Below are 20,480 nucleotides of genomic sequence, written 5' to 3'. Positions count from 1 at the left end.
GGCGTGGGGAAAATAACAATAAGGCTAGTATGGGATATTATGAACGGTCGGTACCGTCATCAGCTAGCTTGACGCGCCTGGTGGAGGTACAGTGCGAATTCTGGCGTTTACAAGAGCATTTAGGATGTTTTTATGCTGTGGAAATAATGAAAAGACATATAAGAAACTATCAGCAACCGTTAGTTTCTGTTTAATCCAACTGCCAGAGACATGGCACCTTCCACACAAAGCAAACAGAGCCATAATTGTACTTTTTTGGTGTTGCTTTCAACCAAACACACTTGAACAAGTGAAGGCTAGCATCACCACTTCTTCTTCCCACCCTCCACCTCACCCAACAGACAGAGCGAGAGAGACACGTGAAGGCAGCACGGTGCAGCGCCAGCCTTTGGGTTTAATGTTGGCTTTGGCCGCCACCTTGTGGTCAAAACCAGCAGCTGCAGGTGAAGTTGGGGCCCCGAGTCTAAGGCCGTTCGTCAATATGCGTTCTTGTGTTCTCGTGAACAGCAACGTCCAACTGGGAGGAGACCCCGGAAAGACCCACCTTCTCTCCAGGGATTATATCTCCCAGCTGGCCTGAACGCCTCGGAGAGGGAGGTCTGGGTCAGCCTGCAACCCCGACCTGACCCCGACCTCCCTAAGCGGATGGAAATGGATGGATATATATATACATATATTATATAAAATAAATAAAAAAATGTAAAGGTTTTTCATGTGTGTGTGTATATATATATATACTCGGATATATACATATTTACAAACCTATAAATATGTTTTTGTATACACATGCTGCAGCATGTATATGAGTATTTCATATATATATAAGCAAATAACTTTTGTATTTGGGTTGTGGGAGGAAATCGTATTACACATTTACATCTACAGACAGGCAGATCAACACACATATACATATATGTATATATATATATATATATATATATATATATATATATATATATATATATATATATTAATGATTTCCTTCATGTACCAATAGCGATCACATTGCATGAGGTGAAACTTTTTATTTTTTATTATTCATGTTACATATTAGGTGTCAACGCAGAGTTTACATACAAATGTAATTTCTCCAAAAAATACATCAAACTGAACTTGGACTACTTATCAGAAATAAGAAGACTACATCTCCCAAAATAAATGATGTTCCTCAATGTTGATGTCTTCATTTCCTCAATTTTTTTGTTTTGTTTTAAATGAATCGGGTTGAGTACCTCGAGTACGACCTATAACAAGCACTTGACGGGTATAGACATACCATAGAAAACACACAAATACATTCATCACCATCGCCTAGAAAGGTTCAACACACCCCTTCCCTAATAAACTACAGTCAAATAGTCACTGAGGAGGATGAGAATCGCAATCAACAGAATCTCACTGGCCTGAAATGTATGCAGGAGAAAATTCAACAGGAAGGTCGGTTTAGAAATAAAGATTTGCATTGTTTGATTATAGTATGAATGCTGTATTTGTCCTTTTGCTTTTGTCACCTTAGTATTGCAGTCTCTCCTGACGGATCAAACTGACGAATGTATACGTTTGTGTGAGTTTTATCGCACAGATTGCTGAAATAAACCTCTGTATAAAATATAAACTCTGAAACTTGCACCTCAGTATTCTAGATTTATGTAACCTGTTTGCACAAAAGGTAAAATTCAACTCCAGCACCTCACTTTATGAAGTCCCACTTCATGCCATGTTGTAGCCTTTTTAAATTATAGACTGTTAGACCCTGGAAGAAACTATGGGTTTGAGTTACGAGTCGGGCCTATCAGCGTCTTCTTCACCTGGACTGTTACTTTGAACTCAAGGACTGAACTCCCTGCGACATGAACCTGAACTACACCTCTCGCTGACCTCCATGACATTTAACACCCATCAAAAACCAAACAAAGAAGAAAAGAAAAAGTAATTTCCATTCTGATGACTTCAAACAGACATTTCAATAACATGTGTGTGTATATATATATATCTCTATATATATATATATATATATATATATATATTGGTTTGTTTGGAATGTACAGTTACACCACAGTCTCGTTCTGGTTAACACAACTCAACGTTATAACCGGTCCTTGTTACCATGGAGTCGTGTCTGTCTACTGATTAAGAGCCATCCTCTTGTCTAGTAGCAATACGGCCTCGCTCATCTCTCCGTCGTCTGATTGGTCGACTCGGGTCGGCAGACCAACCGGCAGGTACGCAACCCATATAGGCACTATTCAACCACGTCAAAAAAATAGAATAAAGTTATTCCATCATAGCAATATATTGTGAATATATAATTCTATCTATAAAACAAAAGCCGTCTCGTGGCTCCTATTTCTAATACAGTAGTCTAAATGTAAATTATGCATGACAAAATCTAACATAACAAATAAGTAACCCCCATAATAACATGTATACAATCTCTTATTAACATACCGCGATGAGGGAAAAGAAATATGAAAACCTCCGGAGGATTCGATTTTTTTTAATGAAGTCTGAGCAGATGACAGGGCTCAACCAATACTGCCAGAGTGCCCTTAAGCAAGGCGTTAAAACTAAAATACTGTACAAGACTCCATCTACAGGCTTCATCCTGGTCCGTAAAAAGGTTACTGCTTTTTGTCCACGAGCAGCCAGCAGCCACCACCCTTAAGGGTGTTGGCTACTGGCTGGTTAGCGTGCTCACCCTTAAGGGTGTTGGCTACTGACTGGTTAGCGTGCTCATCCTTAAGGGTGTTGGCTACTGACTGGTTAGCGTGCTCACCCTTAAGGGTGTTGGCTACTGACTGGTTAGCATGCTCATCCTTAAGGGTGTTGGCTACTGACTGGTTAGCGTGCTCACCCTTAAGGGTGTTGGCTGCTGGCTGGTTAGCGTGCTCACCCTTAAGGGTGTTGGCTGCTGGCTGGTTAGCGTGCTCACCCTTAAGGGTGTTGGCTGCTGACTGGTTAGCGTGCTCACCCTTAAGGGTGTTGGCTACTGACTGGTTAGCGTGCTCACCCTTAAGGGTGTTGGCTACTGACTGGTTAGCATGCTCACCCTTAAGGGTGTTGGCTGCTGGCTGGTTAGCGTGCTCATCCTTAAGGGTGTTGGCTACTGGCTGGTTAGCGTGCTCACCCTTAAGGGTGTTGGCTATTGACTGGTTAGCATGCTCACTCTTAAGGGTGTTGGCTACTGGCTGGTTAGCGTGCTCACCCTTAAGGGTGTTGGCTATTGACTGGTTAGCATGCTCACTCTTAAGGGTGTTGGCTACTGGCTGGTTAGCGTGCTCACCCTTAAGGGTGTTGGCTATTGACTGGTTAGCATGCTCACTCTTAAGGGTGTTGGCTACTGGCTGGTTAGCGTGCTCATCCTTAAGGGTGTTGGCTACTGGCTGGTTAGCGTGCTCACCCTTAAGGGTGTTGGCTATTGACTGGTTAGCATGCTCACTCTTAAGGGTGTTGGCTACTGGCTGGTTAGCGTGCTCATCCTTAAGGGTGTTGGCTACTGGCTGGTTAGCGTGCTCACCCTTAAGGGTGTTGGCTATTGACTGGTTAGCATGCTCACTCTTAAGGGTGTTGGCTATTGACTGGTTAGCATGCTCACTCTTAAGGGTGTTGGCTACTGGCTGGTTAGCGTGCTCATCCTTAAGGGTGTTGGCTACTGGCTGGTTAGCGTGCTCACCCTTAAGGGTGTTGGCTATTGACTGGTTAGCATGCTCACTCTTAAGGGTGTTGGCTACTGGCTGGTTAGCGTGCTCATCCTTAAGGGTGTTGGCTACTGGCTGGTTAGCGTGCTCACCCTTAAGGGTGTTGGCTATTGACTGGTTAGCATGCTCACTCTTAAGGGTGTTGGCTATTGACTGGTTAGCATGCTCACCCTTAAGGGTGTTGGCTACTGGCTGGTTAGCGTGCTCATCCTTAAGGGTGTTGGCTACTGGCTGGTTAGCGTGCTCATCCTTTGTAAATCCCTGTCATTTGTTATATTATATATAGTATTTTTGTGACCTTATTTAAAGTAACTTCTAAGCCCTGATTTGGGGATTTGAGTCAGTTTATTCTGATGTCTAGATGGCTGAATTTGGTTTGAAAAGTGAATCTTTTTTGCCCGCCAGGTTACAGATAATCCTTGTTTTCCTCAGCATTTAAAAGGTGCAGTATGTGGACGTTGGCGCCATCTAGCGGTAAGGTTACCATGCAGCAGAAACTATGGCGCCCTGTTTTTAAAACAGTAAGCCAACCTAAGTCACACCAAGCTTTTTGTATTGTTGTTATAAAATAATATTTGGGAAATGGGAGTCGGATAAGCGGATCAATAACCATTTAAATTAGCAGAATTTTGTCTAGATGAGAAGCTGTGAAGGTTTTCGCGATATTACCAAAGCAATGAAGAAGCAGTAATCTTTCTTTTCCTAAACATCCCATACTGTTGCTTATCTACAGCGCTGTATATCAAGATGTGACTACAATTAAAGACATGCTCTTCTTGAATACGATAAGATTTACAAATCATCAGGAGGTTTAAATATCTTCATCCTCATCACTGTTAAACATGATAAATGCAAAGGCATATTCCAAAGTTAACAGTACAAATATCAGAGAAACACTAGCAAAGAGGGACATTGAGTAACGAGCAGTGAGTTATAATGATGCAGAATAGAGGTGATTCTATGTTTTGTTTGTACTTTAAACACCGCCACGTTTTACGTACGCAGTGTTCCCGTGGCAACTGCAAAACAGTCATTGCGTCTCCCGTTTATTCCCTTCGTGTCAGTACAAATTCACGTTCTCCCACTCCACAAGGTACTGCACCTTCCCGTCTGGTGTGACGCGCCTCGCCAAGATCCTCACCGCCTCGCCTCCTCCCCAGCTCCTGGCCACTGTCCCGTCACCTCCTCCGACTACCACCCCGCCGCCTCCTCCTCCGCCGTCACCTCCTCCGCCTCCTACACCGCCCCCTGCGCCCACACCGGCCTGGTATGGGGGCATGTCACGTTGGATGAGGGGCTCCAGCTGCTTCGGCCCCGGCTGGTGTTGGTGGTTGTGTTGGTGCTGGTTTTGGTGCTGGTGGTGGTGGTGGTGCTGGTGGCTGCCGTTGGTGTTTAGGGGGTATGGGAAGCAAGGTGGTGGTACTCTGCAGGTGTCCTCCACGCTAGGAAAAGAGATACAGACGAGCACCGGAGTCAGGACCAGGGACTGGATCCTCCAGGTGGGGTTCACCCTCTCAAACCTACTGCAACACAATAGTTCCTTTGAAACGCTTTTTAAAGGTTTGCTACAAATACAATTGTGTAAATAACTAAACAACATGTGCAGCCTGAACCATTTGTCACCACCATAAACAAAAGTGAACTCATAGTGATGAACTCACTGAGGGTTGTCACCCAACAGCGAAGCCTTTTAGCACCTTTTGGGTCATCGTTTAGCCAAAAATGGAAAAACGAGTGATAACATATTAAACCTCTGATCTCATATATCGATTACATGCAGTCACCTCCGGTTTAAATGCATCAACAGTAAAATACCGTATTCTGTATGTAGCAGCTTGACAAATGCTTGTATGTAGAATTGTTATGAATTTAGTTCTAATAAATATCCTGCTTTATGCTAAAATGTCTTTAATGCCACTCTGAAAAAATGATATTCTTATAGAGCTTAAGTGGAAGAACATATAAAAACTGTAAATCAGCTGCCAAATTGTCCTTATTTCTGCTTGTGTTTGGTGAAAAGGGTCCTCAAGAGCTACAGGTGACCCCACACAGCTGTATATGTCAGGAGGGACAACAAAGGAGAACAACAGAGGAGAACAACAAAGGAGAACAACAGAGGAGTAGAACCTGTTGGAGTGATGGAGACCCCTGGAGAGGGCAGTGTTTCCGTTGTACGAGCTGTGGTACAGAGCGTACATCCGCTTGGGAGGAGAGCTGTGGACGCACAGGGGTTAAAGACAACATTCGTATCGCTACTTTAATGGAAAATGACATAATAAGAAAAACAACAACAACTTAAGTTACAAGATATTCTTCTGCTGTCATCCCCAAAACTACAAAAATAGTTTGTTTTTTAGGTCACGTGATGAAACGTAATAGTAGATGTCTGTAGTCTGTGTTGATTTAAGAGTTAAATGTCATTTAGAAAGCCTTTGCATCATAAACAAAGTTTTGAACCAACGGTTTTATTTTATTTTTTCCGAAAGCAGGGTTCGTAAACAGTAAAAATATGACGATGTTTACTTCTCTTTCTTTTCTGTTTGTTAAACTCGGTGCAGACGCATTTTCAGAACCAGGCATTCGTGGCTGAGATGACAAAATAAAGCGTCCTGATAAATACCCACGACCACTGAAGATTAGTTTCCCCATAAGTCAAAAGCCAGATTTAGGTGGGCGTTCAGCTTTGTTTAGACTTTGTTTAGCCCGGATGGCGAAAAGGTGCTTATGCTCAACGCCCTGTTCTCCAAAACGCCAGAGGGCGTGCAAACTAAATGAAGTGTGAAGAATAAAAACTACAGTAACCGTCAAAATGACACCAAAAAAACAGCCTCTGCAACCAACTGTAAACTCATATATCTCATAGTCATGGATCACTGGGCACCCCTTACCTCAAACTAAGCTCCTCCTCTGACTTCCTGGAGTTGTAGAGGCTGGCCCCTCCCATGTAGCCATGGCAACATGGCAGCAGCTCAATGGGGTTGGCAGCAACTGGGGGTGGACAAGCCTGGGCACAGGAGACACACACAGATCAGCCAACATCATCACAGGAGTCGATGGAGCTCTGATACCTCCTGCATGGGGAACGTTGAGTTTTGTGATGAAGGAAAATCAAAAGCAACTGACTCAATACGCGGATTACATGTTCCTGCATCGGCCGAGGCCAGATATGTCGATAAGTCTACACTAACAGAATTAATGGATGTGCGTCACACCATCAGACGCTTAAACGCATCTGTCTGGTTAGCGAGGCAGCTCTGCTGACACGAAGACTCACGACCCATGAAAAGTGACAACGCCAGAGCAATCAATCACTGGAAACGTCATCTGCGGGGGGGGGGGGGGGGGGGGAGACGCCGCCCCCAAACGTCGACGCAATTTCTCATCGCTGGACTGTGACGTGCGGCGACCGCCATCCTTCTCTCCTCCGGCGTGACAAGTGGAGATGGGAGATTATCAGTCGGCGGCCGGAGTCGCCGTCCGTGCCTTTTTTTAAACGGATGCGCTCTGTCAATACCGCACCTGGCCGAGCTGTAATCGACTGCAAAGTGCACTTGGAAGTGATCCCGGGCTTCACATATCAGCATTCCTCCCCGTCTCACGTTCCCCCTCGACAACGAACCTGCTCCTCCAAGACGGACGGAGATTAGCATCAATCAGAGCGGCGCGATGGGGGCCTGGATGCGCCCGGGTGTATTGTTCCAGGATTACTGTATGTGCACACACACGGATCAGAGCGTTGTGTAGGAGGAGCACAAAGAGCGCTCACCGATAACAATGCCGTGTAAAAATAGTCGCTGCCACCGTTTCATTGAGATCCGCTGGGAATCGGGTTTGATGATCGCGATAAATGTGGCGCTGAACTGCAGATGTTGATGAAATACACGAGCGGGTTGGTTTTTTTTCGCGCCTGCCAAGTTTGCATTTGAATTATACATTTTATTTATTTTTTTAAACCGAGGCAAAAGCACGACCCTTCATCTCCCGAACGCTTCCTTTACTCTGAGCATCGAGGAGTCTGAAGCGTCGGCGAGACGCTTTCTGCTCTGGGTGTGAAGAGACGACCGATTTAGACTGCGAAATGAACCTTCGTTCTGCCTTCTGACTGACAGGTTATTTGCGTCGCAGAGAGCTGTTTACCTGGATGCATCAACAAAATAAAAAAAGGAAAAATAAATAATCAGGGAGGTTTTGTGGCCCAGACCTCCCTCCTCGCCCCGAGCTGGAGACAGGAGCACTGACCTGTGTCTCCATGATGCGACGCTTTGATTTACGCGACTCCGCCCCCCCCACTCTCCTCTGGCAGGGTAGTGACAACGGGCTGAAGTGAACAAAAACACACACACATTAATATACAGGCACACACACACACACACACACACACACACAGTCCCTGTGTGCAATGTTTAGTTTATTAGTTGTCCCCATAAAAGCCTACGGAGAGGTATAAAATACAAGAGGATGAAAGCAGTGTGATGGAAAGCTAAATAATGTTGACGCATTGTATTAGTTTTTATATATATATCATAAAACAATGTCTTGAAACTGAACTCCTGAAATCCAACATGAGGTTAACCAACATGCTCTTGATTTAGCTCGTTTTGCTCAAAGGTTTGTAGGAATGTACCCTCGTGGCAGCATGAACGTGTCCATCCCATTGCATGGTCGTTGGTAGTTAAAGGGCGTTCAACCCAAATGACCCTAATGTCAAATGGAGGCTAAATGCCCAAAAATATTAGTTGAAAAAGCATTAAATGGAAATCTGGCCCTTGATTACGAGATATCTTGTGTATAAAGTTGACATTTTGGCCTGAAGGTGACATGGAAAAGAGTTTATTAATGTTCTCAGTATATTTTGTTGCAATCTGCCCCTTAAGACTTTAAAATATGTCTCCAGTATTTTACATCCAACTATGATTCATTTGACTTCATGCGTGGAGAGAAAGAGGAAAGAGCTAATCCAAAGTCTGTATCATACTGCTGGATCAGGGGGGTCATTTAAATCACCAGGAACCTTTTGAGGGTCTAAATTAAGCTCCGGGGACAGTTTTTGGGGACATTTAACCCCCAAAGACCCCGGTTGGAGGGTAGCACTATTTGAAAGTCGGGGTTTGCAGGGATGGCCTCGGCTGATTGGTCAAACACAGACAGCGTCACTGCATGGACAGTTTCATTCATGAAATAAGGATCAATATAGATTGATGCATTTTCCTGATCTTTAGACGGCTATGGGCTGAAGGTACGAACCTTTTAACTCCTTGGAAAGTAAAATGACCAAGAACCTCTTCACATGGTGTCTAAACATTGTCCGTTCTCTTCTCGAGTCAAAGCCAACCAGCCAATAAGATCAGTGCACCTCGCTGACAACAGATGCATCTGCAGCTTGTAGCTTTAGATGAGCAAAGGGAGCTGGAGGATACATTACTGAGGATATTAATGTTGTTTCCATGTCAGAAAACATTATGCTCGTGTTTCAGAGACTCAAATAATATGATTTAACTGACTGCAAATGATTCCATTGTAATTCAGCCTGAATGTGCTCCAGTTAATTGCTGAAAATGGAAAAGTGTCTGCAGACTACAGGACACGTGCACACACACACACACACACACACACACGAAAGCACTCAAGGGAGCTTAATGCTCTTTTAGGAGAACAATAAGACACTGATACTTTTGCTGACATACCCTTTGATTCACATGTTAATTGTTCATGCGTAATGACTATTTGCCCTCTGGGAACCCCCGAGCTGTTATTTAGATAAGAGAGGCGCCGTCCTTACACTGACCTTCTCCGGTGCGTGATGTTGATAGGCTGGTCGGTGATGAGGGGCGACGAATCGGACGTCAGCGGAGGCGGGGCTCGGACCTGAAGCCCAAAAAGACACTTCTTCTTCTTGATCTCCTTTCCGGAGACAAACCTGGGTCGGGGTTGAATATAAAACTGTTTCATTACTCCTCTTTGATGCTAATAATACATTTGACATAGTGTAACAACATGTGCCTATTCTCACGATGAAACAGCACTCGTGGACATTTCAAACTCGCTGACAATTAGAAAATTAAAGCAGACTTTCTTTTTCTTTTTTTTGCAAAGTTCAATGAAAAACCCACTAAAGGAAATAAAACCTCTTGACTGGTTATTGTGTGTTCTCTTCTAACAAGAGAAATAAGCACCAAAAAAGTGTTTCATTTCATCTGGTCTGAGTGGCAGCGACATTTTATTCAAATCCTTTTGCACGTCCACCAATGGAGGCACTAGGAAGACGCCTCTGATGCCCGTCATCCAGCCAGGTGCGCTGGCTGTTTATCCCTCTCATCGTATGCGGCCACGTACCTGTCCTTGTGGGAGTTCAGAGCGTTGAGCAGATTGTGACAGCGGTCTTGCCTTGGCGTGTCAGAGAGCTGGAGGACGGACAGGAATAAAATACAAAAAATCAATCAAAGCTGTGTTTACACAGTGTGACCATTAGACAGAAAACCTTTAATGCAAAGGACCATTTTCTTTTCACGGGCCGCTGACAGAAATAATGTTGACGTGTGACGAGTGCAGCTACACGGCTGTAAAAGCCCGGCGCCGTGTGATGACGGGGCAAACAACACGTTTCAAAATGTCTTAAGAAACAGCTTAAAAGGAGAACCCAGAACCTCTAATCCCCCTGGTGTGCACTTCTATCTGCCAGTCTCTGTGGAGCAACTTTCAAATTGGTAATATCACAACCGTGAGCATTAGACCTCTAGTTTGAGGAGTCGTCACAACTCATTCACGTTTAAATGGACATGAAGACATGTCAAACTCAGTGGTGTCTCCCTTCAAGAGGTTGTGTTATTTTCACTTTAAAACACATACTATAATGGCGGTTAATAGGCTTTAAATGCAGAAAAAGGCAGGCAGCATTTCACATTATTTCATCATGGTGCTCGAACGGGGAAATGTCCATACCGCGCCCAGGAGCAACGAGTCCCAATTCTCATTGGTGAAGGACAGGATTTCATGGTCAAAATCAAAGTATTTCCTCTTGCAGCACAGTGAGAGATGGTAGAGCACTAAATGAGCCAAATCCATCCTGCATTCAAACAAAAACAAAACGTTAGATATAAGAAACGGGTCAAACATAAAGTGATAGAAAACATATTCAGATTGTTTTTTGTGTGCCTACCTTGCATTGTTATAACTATATAACGACAGTATTACAGTGAATGTGCAACATAAATACGTGTTGTTGAAGTAGCATTGGATAAAACAATCATAGGGCAGCTGCATCAGAAACGCCCACTCAGTCATCAAGTAGGTAACCGCAACTGGGTTAGCGAAGCAGGCCAATACACGAGGTTATGAATAATATGAACATTAGCGCTGGCTGAGTGAACGTAAGCGGTGCCACGTTGGGAAATAACTGAAAAAGGTTAGTTAGGATTTTTTTCTTTTAGGCCTTCTTGACAAAAGAAAACGTCATTTTGTGGTTATCGGTTAGTTTGTGACTTTCGGAGCCGAACAAATGGGCATTAGCTTAGCTTAGCTTAGCTTCCGGGCTCTGGTCTGCTTCTCCAAACTGGGAGCGGGCCGACCGTCTAAGTCACTGGATACACTGACCGGATGAGGCTGGAGGCTGGAGGCCTTATCTGGTCAGTGTATCCAGTAACTTAAAGCACAACTGGGAAGCTCCAGTATGATATAAAAACCTCAGAAATTATCTTAATAATGGACCTGCCCTTCAAGGATTCTCTCAACCTAGACCTACAAAAGACTTCTCCAGATGTACTATGTGAAAGCAGCTGCTTTTAGCTCCTTTGTGTTGATGTCATGTTCACCAGGTCATGGGTAGTCTCTGGATGGTCTCGGGTCCCTTTGTACACACCGAGCACTGGAACTGATAAAACCTAAAAAAAGACAAATGAGGAAAACATTAAAATTAGCATCATGTGATTTCATGTGGAATATGATTCATCCTCAAAAAAATATATATTTTTCTCCTCTTTGATTAATCAATTTGCCATCTTTCTTTTTTTAAAACAGCTGTCACCTTAAATCTCGTCTTCATGCTTTGTTGCGCAATCTCTGCGAAAACTATTTTTGTGCAGACTTCTTATCATTTAGTCCAAGTTCTTCGTGTGCGATGTGATTTCTCCCCCTTTCATCTTCCTCGTGCACATGTCTCTCCGTCCTCTAGATATTTTGTATCATACCAATCAACCCCACCTGGTAATAAGCAGACAGGTGTGTTCCTTTCCCCTGTAATAACACTCTGCTGTGGGCGACCCTGAGAACCGAAGCTCACCAACAACGCGTGGCTCGCTGTATGCACGTGTTCGCTGAAGGTCATCGGGAAAGATGAAGCGCAGACACAGTGTGACGCCAGCAAACGCTTACTATTCCAACTGTGAACTCGGGCTTCACTCTCCCTCCATCACCTGCTCAGCAGATGTTGTACCAATCCGGCCTCGCTCTCCCCGACTGTCAATCCAAATCTAATCCCTCCTTTTCTCCCCCGCCTCAGTCGGGCTTGGGCAATAACAAGGTGTCAGGGTGTGTGTGTGGAGCCCGGTCGGCTAACACAGGTGGTTAATGACACTAACGACTTAATGGATGGATACATTTTATTACACGCTTGAGATGCAGCTGACCAAACCGCGGCGCGATCAGCATCTCGTAGACCCTCCCCTCATCAGATCTGATCAGAGAGGTGATACGTGAGGGGCTCTAGTCCCTGTAGCAGCGTGAGCACATCACTATGCACACTAATGATTGAGTCCTACGCTCATTAAGGCAGTTCTCTGAACTGTGAAGCTGTCGTGGAGACGCCTTCCTGTGATTATCTTAATCAGCCTGGGATCTACTGCGCTGCTTTTCTCTGCTTTATATGACTGTAAACTGAATATATTTGAAGGTTTTTTCACTGCACTAAACGATCGAATAGATTAATCTGATTCACCGTCGACAGATTATTTGAAATTGAAAATAAAAAGGTTGCAATAAAAGTATATTTGACTTAGTTAGCACAGGTAGGTTTCTGCTCAATCAAAGTCAACAATATGTGGTAAGCGACCACTAAATAAAAAAATCTATATAAACCAGGTCAACAAAGAAGTCGCCTATCTCACATGAAAACACATTCAAAATATTAGATAATGATATAAATATCAGCAAGATATTGTCGGGTAGTATTATTGACTTTACACACATATGCAAGCAGTAAAAACAGTTTTACAGGTTATATTTGTATTGTTCTTAAAGTGGCAATAGGCAATTTTTGCTTGAGCTTATATTTATGAAGTAATTGTTGATTGCACAATGTAATGGATAGAATAATGAGACCATTTAGATTGGTTGGTTGGTTTTAACTATGCAATTCTGTCTGGCTTGATTTAAGTACGTCAACCCATGCAGCTTTCGTTAGCTTTCGTTAGCTTTCGTTAGCTATCGTTAGCTATCGTTAGCTATCCCTGCGTACTAAGGTCCGTCAATGCACGTTTTTTTGCAGTTACGTTCCCAAATCGTGGAAACGGGAAACGGTTGAGCAATCGAATTAACTGTGGAAAATAAAATGCGGTCTGTCCTGTGCGGTGTTGCCGACGGGGAATTAATTACAATATAATATGATACGGTGCCAAAGGTAATACCATTTCTAAAAGACATTATAGTACCCACCTGTCTCCATACAGCAGTGGCTTGGTTAGACACTGTGTGCAGGCCTCATGGAACCACTGGCCACAGCTTCCACACTGCAACATCTTCAGGTTCCACCTGCAGTCCAACAACACGCACACATCAGGACCCTTCAAACACACCAATGCACGTGTCCAACATCTGCACCCAGACACGTTTGTATTTATGCATAATTGAGGGGAGACTGATGACTGATGGCTGATGGCTGATGACTGCGGCTGACAGTTGTCGTTTTCTGAGCTGGAATGTGTCTTCAGGTGTAAACTCCCACCGGATCCTGCTACTCATAAAGATACGGTGGTTTCGGGATTTGCTTTCTACTTATTTATGTATAATACTTATTATCAGGTGGTCAGCGTGCGCCACATAAGCAAAAGATGAAAACAAAGCAAAATGAAACACAGCAACCGCATTCAAAAGAGCTTGGTGCAACACTTTTGGTTTTGATTGACAGCTCACCTAACGGCGTCTGAACTGATGCAGCGAACATCTCTCACATCATTCCAAGAAAGTCACAACAAGCTCAAAAGAAATCCTGCTTATGCAGTTTGACACACGTCTGATATGCTGCATGCAATTCGCGAATAATCCACAGGACGACTTTGACTTGGATGAGAAAACACCAAATGTTAAAAAGGGGCGCGCCGCACGCACGAGCTGCACATCCAAACTCCACCCGGCCACTCACTCTCCAGGTCCGGCGCAGTAGCAGTAGCACTGTTGCTGATTGGTCAGATGCTGCGGGTCCCAGTCCAAAGACGACAGCTGGTAGGGAAGCCGGAGTTTCATGAATTGCATGAGCCGGGCGAAGCGTCCCCGCTTGAGCCCCCCGCCTCTCTGAAAACACAATTTTAGGGACAGCTGATTGGTCGGTGAACCCTCAAATCACCGTCATGTCAGCGAGGGAGACGGATCGCATTCGGCGGGGAGAAAGCAAAGCTCCTCATTTCATTGTAGGTCAGCCGTGAGAGATAGGAAGTCTGGACGAGGAGATGTGGACGTTGACCGATTGACAATTAACCGTCTCTGCAGAACTGGAGCACGCATGTGATTGATTGACTTTAAATGTACTTCTCTCAACTTCAGCGTGGTTTTTCGGCTTCGCGACTATTGATTCTTCATGATTTCTTGGACACAATGTAGAACATCTAATATTGAAGTCGATACTGAGGGAATCGGTGTGCTTTTTTTTTTGCTATGCGCAACAGTATCGTGGCGTCAAAGATGTGTTTGACTGGATGTCTCCCACAGTACACGCTGAATGCTTTCCTCCCCCCCAGAGTGTGAGACGGAGAGATTAGCAGCCTGACCTTGGTTGCGACTGCAAAGACACATTGCCGACATATCCACGAATCGCTGTCAGCTTCCGGTTCGATGGCTGGCGTGTGGCACTCCGGATGATAGCCTGTAATGGGAGGAGGCAGAGCGTTTAATTTGTGTTTACGAGACAGCCGGAGTGACGATGATGGCAGAGCGGCTCCGTGTGTAGTGATCTGCTGCTTTTGTCATGGGCATGCAAAACATTTGACTTTACCATTTGCAGTACGTGCGTCTGCCGTTTTACCCCCAAAACAAACTGTCAGCAAAGCTGTTAGTCTGACAGAGCCGTGAAGACACGGCGGTGCAATCTGCTGCAGGAGGAGAAACTTCTGCCCACTCGCTCTTCTGTACATTTCATTTCATCTTTCAAACTTTTAAAAGGGACAGTTCTCCGCAAATTCAAAAATACATATTTCTCCTCTTGGCTGCGGTGCTATTTATCAATCGAGACTGTTTTGGTTCGCTCGTAGGAAATTGTGAATTGTTGCAATTTTGCCATTTGCTATTTTGGGGTGAGAACTCAACAACGTGTTATCGTTATAGTTTCTTTTACCTTCAATGTGCAGAACGTGTGCAGAGTTTGAGTTCAAGGTGGTAGCCGGTACACAAACACTCAAAGTGGGATATTCAGGAGTTCAACTTTCAAAATGGATTTTTGCATTTTGTTCCGTCTTAAAATATGTGGATCTTTAAATTAGCATATGTGGATCTTTAAATTTACTTGAGCTGTGCATTGAGCTCCATGTCTGTGGGCATCTCAATCATTTCTATATAGCCAGGATGCAACAATTCATTTCCATCATTTCCAATAGATGGCTTTCTGTTGTCTAGCGTACTGAGTCAAATCTTCAAGGTCAGTGCGAGAACTGGTGGAGATCCAGCGCTTGACAGCGTGTGATGATGCGTGCTTCCTTACCGTGGCGACATTTAAGACAATTTATGAGGGGTTCTTTAAGAGGCGGAGCGTCGCAAATACAGCAAACTTCTTCCACTCCGGCAGCGACTGAGGCAAACAGAGAAAGACAGAGAGTGGCAGGGGAGGGGAGGAAGTACATGAGAGAGGGGAGGGGGGGGGCAGTCAACGGCATTAATTTATGTATATTGATTCACATCCTTGCCACCTCATTGATTTCAGTGTCTCCTGCACTCTTTCAGGTTTCACTTCATTTGACGGGCGGATATTCAGCCCGGTCCTAACAAGCGTCCGACTTCCTCCTCCGCTTGATGTTAGGTGGAGTGGGGGCGCCATTTCCCCGAAGAGTCATTAATCTAATAAATTCATAAATAGACTCTAATACACCAATTACAACTGGCCGTGCCCCGATCAGAATACTCAGAGCCCTCGGCATCATAACCTCGAACGTGACTGTAATTTCTCTTTTCTTGGGAGCGACAATTCGGAGAAAAATAATAGAATAAAAAAAAAACTGAAAAGTTTTAAGCTCACATGGGCAATGATTTAGAAAAGTATTCCTTCAACTCTTGTGCAAAGTTTTAGAGTGGAAACAAATACATTTACAGGAAGCTGTTTACCTCTTCCAGCTGAAGGGAGAGAGAGAAAAGTTCCACTTACACGAGTGAATGTCCTTCCTCAGCACCCAGAACTCAGAGTTGTCCTCAAATCTCACCAGGCAACACTGCTTGACTCCATCTACCTGAGAGGGAGATAGCAAAACTAAATGGAAAAAAAATCCAGGTGAACACACTCACTGACTCACACTACACACACACACACACACACACACACTCAGAAGTCTTTCTGTCACACACACACACGCGCACACACACATGCACTTACTCTTTTCACATTGCCGAGGTACAGTAGTCCATCACTCCATCGAGCCAACACATCATCTCCTTCACTTACTCCCCCCATCCTGAGGAGAGATACAGAGAGAGAGAGAGAGAGAGAGAGAGGGAGAGAGAGAGAGACACAGAGAGAGAGAGAGACAGAGAGAGAGAGACAGAGAGAGAGAGAGAGAGAGAGAGAGGGAGAGAGAGAGAGACACAGAGAGAGAGAGAGACAGAGAGAGAGAGACAGAGAGAGAGAGAGAGAGACAGAGACAGAGAGAGAGAGAGAGACAGAGACAGAGAGAGAGAGAGAGAGAGGAGGGCTCATGTGAAATGGAAATCCGATTTATTCGCTGAATACTTTGCTGCCATTGCTGACAGAGGGGTTTACAGCTCCGGTGTTTCGGCTGGCTCTCAGACAGGCGGGCTTCAGTGCAAAGGGGTTAACCCCCCCCCACACACACACACACCCACACACACACACACACACACACACACACACCCCTCCTCCTTGTAGATCAGAGCATATAGCGACAGCCTGTATCCACCACAGTGAAAGATGAGAGTGAGTACACAACCAAGAGGGCAAGACGAATGATAACTGCACACATGAAACGCCTCGCACGCACACACACACACACACACACACACACACACACACGCACACACACACACACACACAGAAGAAGAAAAGAAGAAGAAAAAAAACACTGCATGATGACTGCTGCAATACAGTTTGATTGAATGAGCAGAGATCAGCGTGCGGCTACTTGAAGCATCCTCCGGCACTTTGCTGTCTTCTTCTTCTTCTTCTTCTCTCCCAGCAGCCTCAAACTTGAATAGACGCATGAAACGACTGGTGCGGGCATTATCTCTGCACGCATTTGTTCCAGCGCGCGCGCGCGCGCACGCACGCTCGCACGCACTCAAGTCAAGACAGACGCAGGATGCACAACAGTGCGTGTAGCCCTTTTGTGAATCACAAAAAGGGGGGAGGAAAAATCGGGCAAATTGCACGCAGTGAGCCGCGCCGGTGAAGGGTACCTGTCAAGCCGAACTCCTTCCCGTCGGGGTCACGGTGAATCCCGGGCAGGCTGGACATGCAATGCCCTCATCTGCTGGAGCTCCGCTGCCCAATTACTGCCCGCTCGGATGCGCAGCCTGCGTGTTGGCAAAAAGTGGATGGCGTGCATGTATGCCCCGGTCTGTGCCAAGCGCCCGTGTGTTTGTGTTTGTGTGTGTTTGTGTGTGTGCGCGCGCGCGCGTGTGTGTGTGTGTTTGTGTGTGTCAGTCAAGCGAGGAGGAGGAGGAGGAGGAGGAGGAGGAGGGCTGGGGATGGGGGGGCAACTGTCCGTCCGTCTCCTAGTTTGTCCGTCCTCCGCGATGCCGTTTCGTCATGTTCCCGTCGCCCCCCCCCCCACGCCCCCCCCCCCCTCCCCTCCCCCCCGCTCCGCCTCCACCTATTGATGCTATTAAGGAGGGTTTTGCGAGAGCAGCGCCGGCATCAAGCCGCCTGAGACGCCATCATCCCTGCCTCTCGCTCCCGACCGACTTGTTGTGACGCAGACATAAAACACCGAGATAAGAGTGGGAGGGAGATACCGATGGAGGGGGGGGGGGGGGTCCGGGGGGAGAGCACCTTCCCGTCTGAGGGACTGACCCTAAACCGTTGTGACAAGGTGGGATTGTGATGTCTGGGAGGGGGGGCGGGGGGGGGGGGGGGGGGGGGGGGCGTTCAAAAAGAAGCCAGAGGAAGCAGCGCGCGCAGCGGCGGGGGCCAATTAAGTGGCCAATTAATGAGTTTATCCGCCTCATTAATTGGGCTCGAACAAGAGGGACCAGCCAAGTTTAGGAGAGCCGGGGGGGAAAGTTGTTTAATGGATCGCCCGAGCAAGCAGCGCCGAACACTTCAACTTGTCTCTGCCGATATCCGCGATGAAGCTCATCGATGTCAAACTTAAAGGGACGGAAGGGGCGTTTGTGTATTAAAGGGGCGAGCGGACATTATGCCAACATGAGTCCGGTGTTAGGATGTCCCTTGTAGGTATAATGATCTCCGTGACACCCAGAGAGGGTCATCTCCACTCACAAAGACATCCGGGATTTAATTTAACGTGTAATGGGAAATAGGAAACCAGCACGGAACTGGTTACACTAACTCAAGTGTGTGTGTAGGATGCAGAAGAGCCAGTCACAAAACAAACATCACCACTGTTGGATGCATATTAAATGCCAGAAAACACATTGGTTCCTTCAAAACAACCACAAACTGCCTCTCAGAGAGCCACACACACATGCATCTATAACAATGCTCAATTAAGGCTGCAGCAGATTATACTCACAGTTAAGTTGCTTTGGAAGAACGACACGTTTTGGTTTCAGGCGCGTGCATCCGAGCCAAGGTTTTGTTTGTTTATTTGTCTGTCTTTTCTTGTTTATTGACGTCTTGCACATTACTCACACCAGTCAAGCGTGAGGCAACACCGCCGTGCGGCTCAAAATGGCCTCTGGCAGATTAACAAGTGGTGGAGTGCCAACTTCCAGCCGTCACCACTAGGTGGCGAGCAAATACAAGGACAAGCGACTGCACTCGAGTCGGATGAGACGTTCAGGGTCATTGAGTTGAGACTGGAGAGACCGGGCGATGGGATCAGAGAGTCGGACCCCACCAGCAGGTCAGGACCAGGGGTGGACTGGACTGAGGACTGGACTCGTGTGTGAGGCACTTGTTCTTTACTTTTTCATTATTCTATAATCATACTACTGCATTTATTTGACAACATTAGTTACTTTGCAGGTTAACATTCTTAATGAATACAACTAGCAGGATATTCTTGGCCAGGTCACCCTCAAAAAATAGATTTTTAATCTCAATGGGATTCACCTGGTTAAATAAATATACTGTATAAAATTGGCCCACTTTTAAGCTGCAATATTGAATATATGACACCACTAATAATAATAATGCATGGCATCTAGTGGTAACTTGTTCACCCCTCCTTTCCCAAGCGTCTCAGAGAACTACGGTGGCCCTTAGGGATAGGTGTATTTACGATTTTATTACTCCAAGGGAGCTACTCTAATCAATACTTACATTTTTACAAATAAATAATAATTTAGATATAACTAAATATTGTTTCTAGCAGCATGTTTACAACAGCAAAGTCACTATATAAAGTCATTCATATCTCACTGGAAACAAATATAAAAATGCCAATGAAATAGATAACATTCCTGAGTGAAGTTTATGAATGATCACGTTCAATAATAAGAACAAACTCTGACAAACAGACAACAGACAGCTTCTGGTTCAGCGTGTTTGTGAAAAAAGAAAACGCTTTTGTGCTGTGAACATATTGGCGGCTGATTAAATTAGGTTTAGCCTTTGTTTATATTTTCATGCTTGTTGAACGGCTGTCTTGATAAAGTGTCGGCTTTTTACGTGTAAATAAATGAGTTATTGCACATGTAACGAGCAAAAGAGCCAGCGTTGGGTTTGGCCCTTCTAGGCTGCTGTAGAAACATGGCGATGCAACATGGCGGACTCCATGGAAGAGGACCCGCTCCATTTGTAGATATATAAATGGCTTTTTCTGAGCTGACAAAAACATAAAGATTCTTAGCTTCACACATTATACACCCATTTCCATTTCTGCCAATGAATCACACTCATTACCGTGTTCCTTTAAGTTAAGTTAATTCAAATTTATTGCCTCCACATGGTTCTCAACACGCAGCGAGCGGCTAGCTGCTAACGGCGCTCACAGCAGGAACAGTGCAAACGACCGCGCTAACAGCGTTTATTTATGGTTTATTATTTTGTGTTTCCTGTTTCCTGCAGGTTGCTATGAGGTACAGCTTTGTTTACACTCGGGCATGGCACCATAACACCGGTAACCAAGCACAGCGACACGTGGTGGACCTGCTATGTGACATTAAACCATAATGTCACACTGGTTTGAAGAAGGCGTTTAAGAAATCGCAGAGCAACTCGGATTACAGCACACA

General features: G+C 45.2%; 1 protein-coding gene across 1 annotated transcript in view; it reads right to left on the bottom strand.

The window, feature by feature from the left end:
* Positions 1-1,023: 1,023 nt before the first annotated feature.
* Positions 1,024-20,480, bottom strand: part of phf1 (PHD finger protein 1) — a 20,145-nt gene continuing 688 nt past the window's right edge. The window contains exons 1-15 of the mRNA XM_034529128.1: positions 18,815-20,480; positions 16,480-16,558; positions 16,255-16,336; positions 15,598-15,684; positions 14,672-14,766; positions 14,050-14,198; positions 13,344-13,439; positions 11,507-11,575; positions 10,638-10,761; positions 10,032-10,099; positions 9,484-9,615; positions 7,938-8,016; positions 6,587-6,702; positions 5,826-5,912; positions 1,024-5,140 (exon numbers count right to left, since the gene is read on the bottom strand). The exon at positions 18,815-20,480 is cut by the window's right edge and continues 688 nt beyond it. Of these exons, the coding sequence (XP_034385019.1) occupies positions 4,759-5,140; positions 5,826-5,912; positions 6,587-6,702; positions 7,938-8,016; positions 9,484-9,615; positions 10,032-10,099; positions 10,638-10,761; positions 11,507-11,575; positions 13,344-13,439; positions 14,050-14,198; positions 14,672-14,766; positions 15,598-15,684; positions 16,255-16,336; positions 16,480-16,557 (1,644 nt within the window). The 5' untranslated portion in view covers position 16,558; positions 18,815-20,480 and the 3' untranslated portion in view covers positions 1,024-4,758. The remainder of the gene's footprint in view (positions 5,141-5,825; positions 5,913-6,586; positions 6,703-7,937; positions 8,017-9,483; positions 9,616-10,031; positions 10,100-10,637; positions 10,762-11,506; positions 11,576-13,343; positions 13,440-14,049; positions 14,199-14,671; positions 14,767-15,597; positions 15,685-16,254; positions 16,337-16,479; positions 16,559-18,814) is intronic.

Source organism: Cyclopterus lumpus, chromosome 25, assembly GCF_009769545.1.
Source record: "Cyclopterus lumpus isolate fCycLum1 chromosome 25, fCycLum1.pri, whole genome shotgun sequence".
NCBI classification, from domain to species: domain Eukaryota; kingdom Metazoa; phylum Chordata; class Actinopteri; order Perciformes; family Cyclopteridae; genus Cyclopterus; species Cyclopterus lumpus.
The sequence above is the reverse complement of the archived record's forward strand: the minus strand, read 5'-3'. Positions and strand labels throughout refer to the sequence as shown.